The sequence below is a fragment of the Octodon degus genome, unplaced genomic scaffold (assembly GCF_000260255.1).
Source record: "Octodon degus isolate 3935 unplaced genomic scaffold, OctDeg1.0 scaffold00160, whole genome shotgun sequence".
NCBI classification, from domain to species: Eukaryota; Metazoa; Chordata; class Mammalia; order Rodentia; family Octodontidae; genus Octodon; species Octodon degus.
Genome location: NW_004524736.1, coordinates 4580068 through 4580826, shown reverse-complemented (window position 1 = coordinate 4580826; position 759 = coordinate 4580068). Strand labels below are relative to the sequence as shown.

At 42.3% G+C, this 759-nt stretch overlaps 1 protein-coding gene across 1 annotated transcript in view; it reads left to right on the top strand.

The window, feature by feature from the left end:
- The window catches only part of Rbm28 (RNA binding motif protein 28), a 67097-nt gene that overhangs the window by 52769 nt on the left and 13569 nt on the right, over nucleotides 1-759 (top strand). The window contains exons 16-17 of the mRNA XM_023702870.1: nucleotides 1-58; nucleotides 667-753. The exon at nucleotides 1-58 is cut by the window's left edge and continues 1 nt beyond it. Coding sequence (XP_023558638.1) covers nucleotides 1-58; nucleotides 667-753 — 145 coding nt within the window. The remainder of the gene's footprint in view (nucleotides 59-666; nucleotides 754-759) is intronic.

The window sequence follows — 759 nt, the reverse complement described above, 5'->3', positions numbered from 1 at the left end:
ATGGAAAGAAGAGAAGGAAGGTCCTGGCGCTCCCCTCTCATCGAGGACCCAAAATTAGGTGAGATGCAGGAGGGTGGCACAGAACAGGGTTGGCTTCTCTGCGTGTTTGTTATTATGTAGCTCTTTTCCTCTTTGTGGCATTCATTTGGATGTAAGATGCTTATGGCAGGCCCAACTGGAGAGGGGTCTTAACACCTAAGACTCTCCACAGGCAGAGATGTTATCACTCTTGGATCAAATGGTAGAGAGAGCCCTGGAGGAGCCATCTAGGACAGGCTTTGAAGCCATCTTTTTCTTTTGAAAAGCTTCTTTCTGCCCAGATGGCCAGCTCTGTCAGCCGAGGCCACATAACTTGAGGCTTAGCTGTAATTTGTGTTTGAGACAACAAATTTAGTATTGTGTACGAAAATGTATCTTTATGAAATAATTGTTAAGGTAATAAAAATTTTTGTGATTTGCATGAGGTTTTAAGCAAAAAAAAAAAAACCTCTGGAATATAAAAATACACAGCAAGTATACAAATGTAGAATAGTCTGTTGCAGGGTCCCATTTCAGAGTGATTTAACTTATCCTGGGCCTAGAAAAAACAATGTAAAAGAAAAAGAAAATTTATCTGTTGGGCTGAAAGCTCAGGACTTGGGGTGACACTCTGCCCTTTTATTGCAGATTGCGAGACAAAGGCAAAGTGAAGTCCCTCCCTCCTAAGAAGCCTAAGCCCCAGATAAAGCAGTGGAAGCAAGAGAAACAGCAGCTGTCATC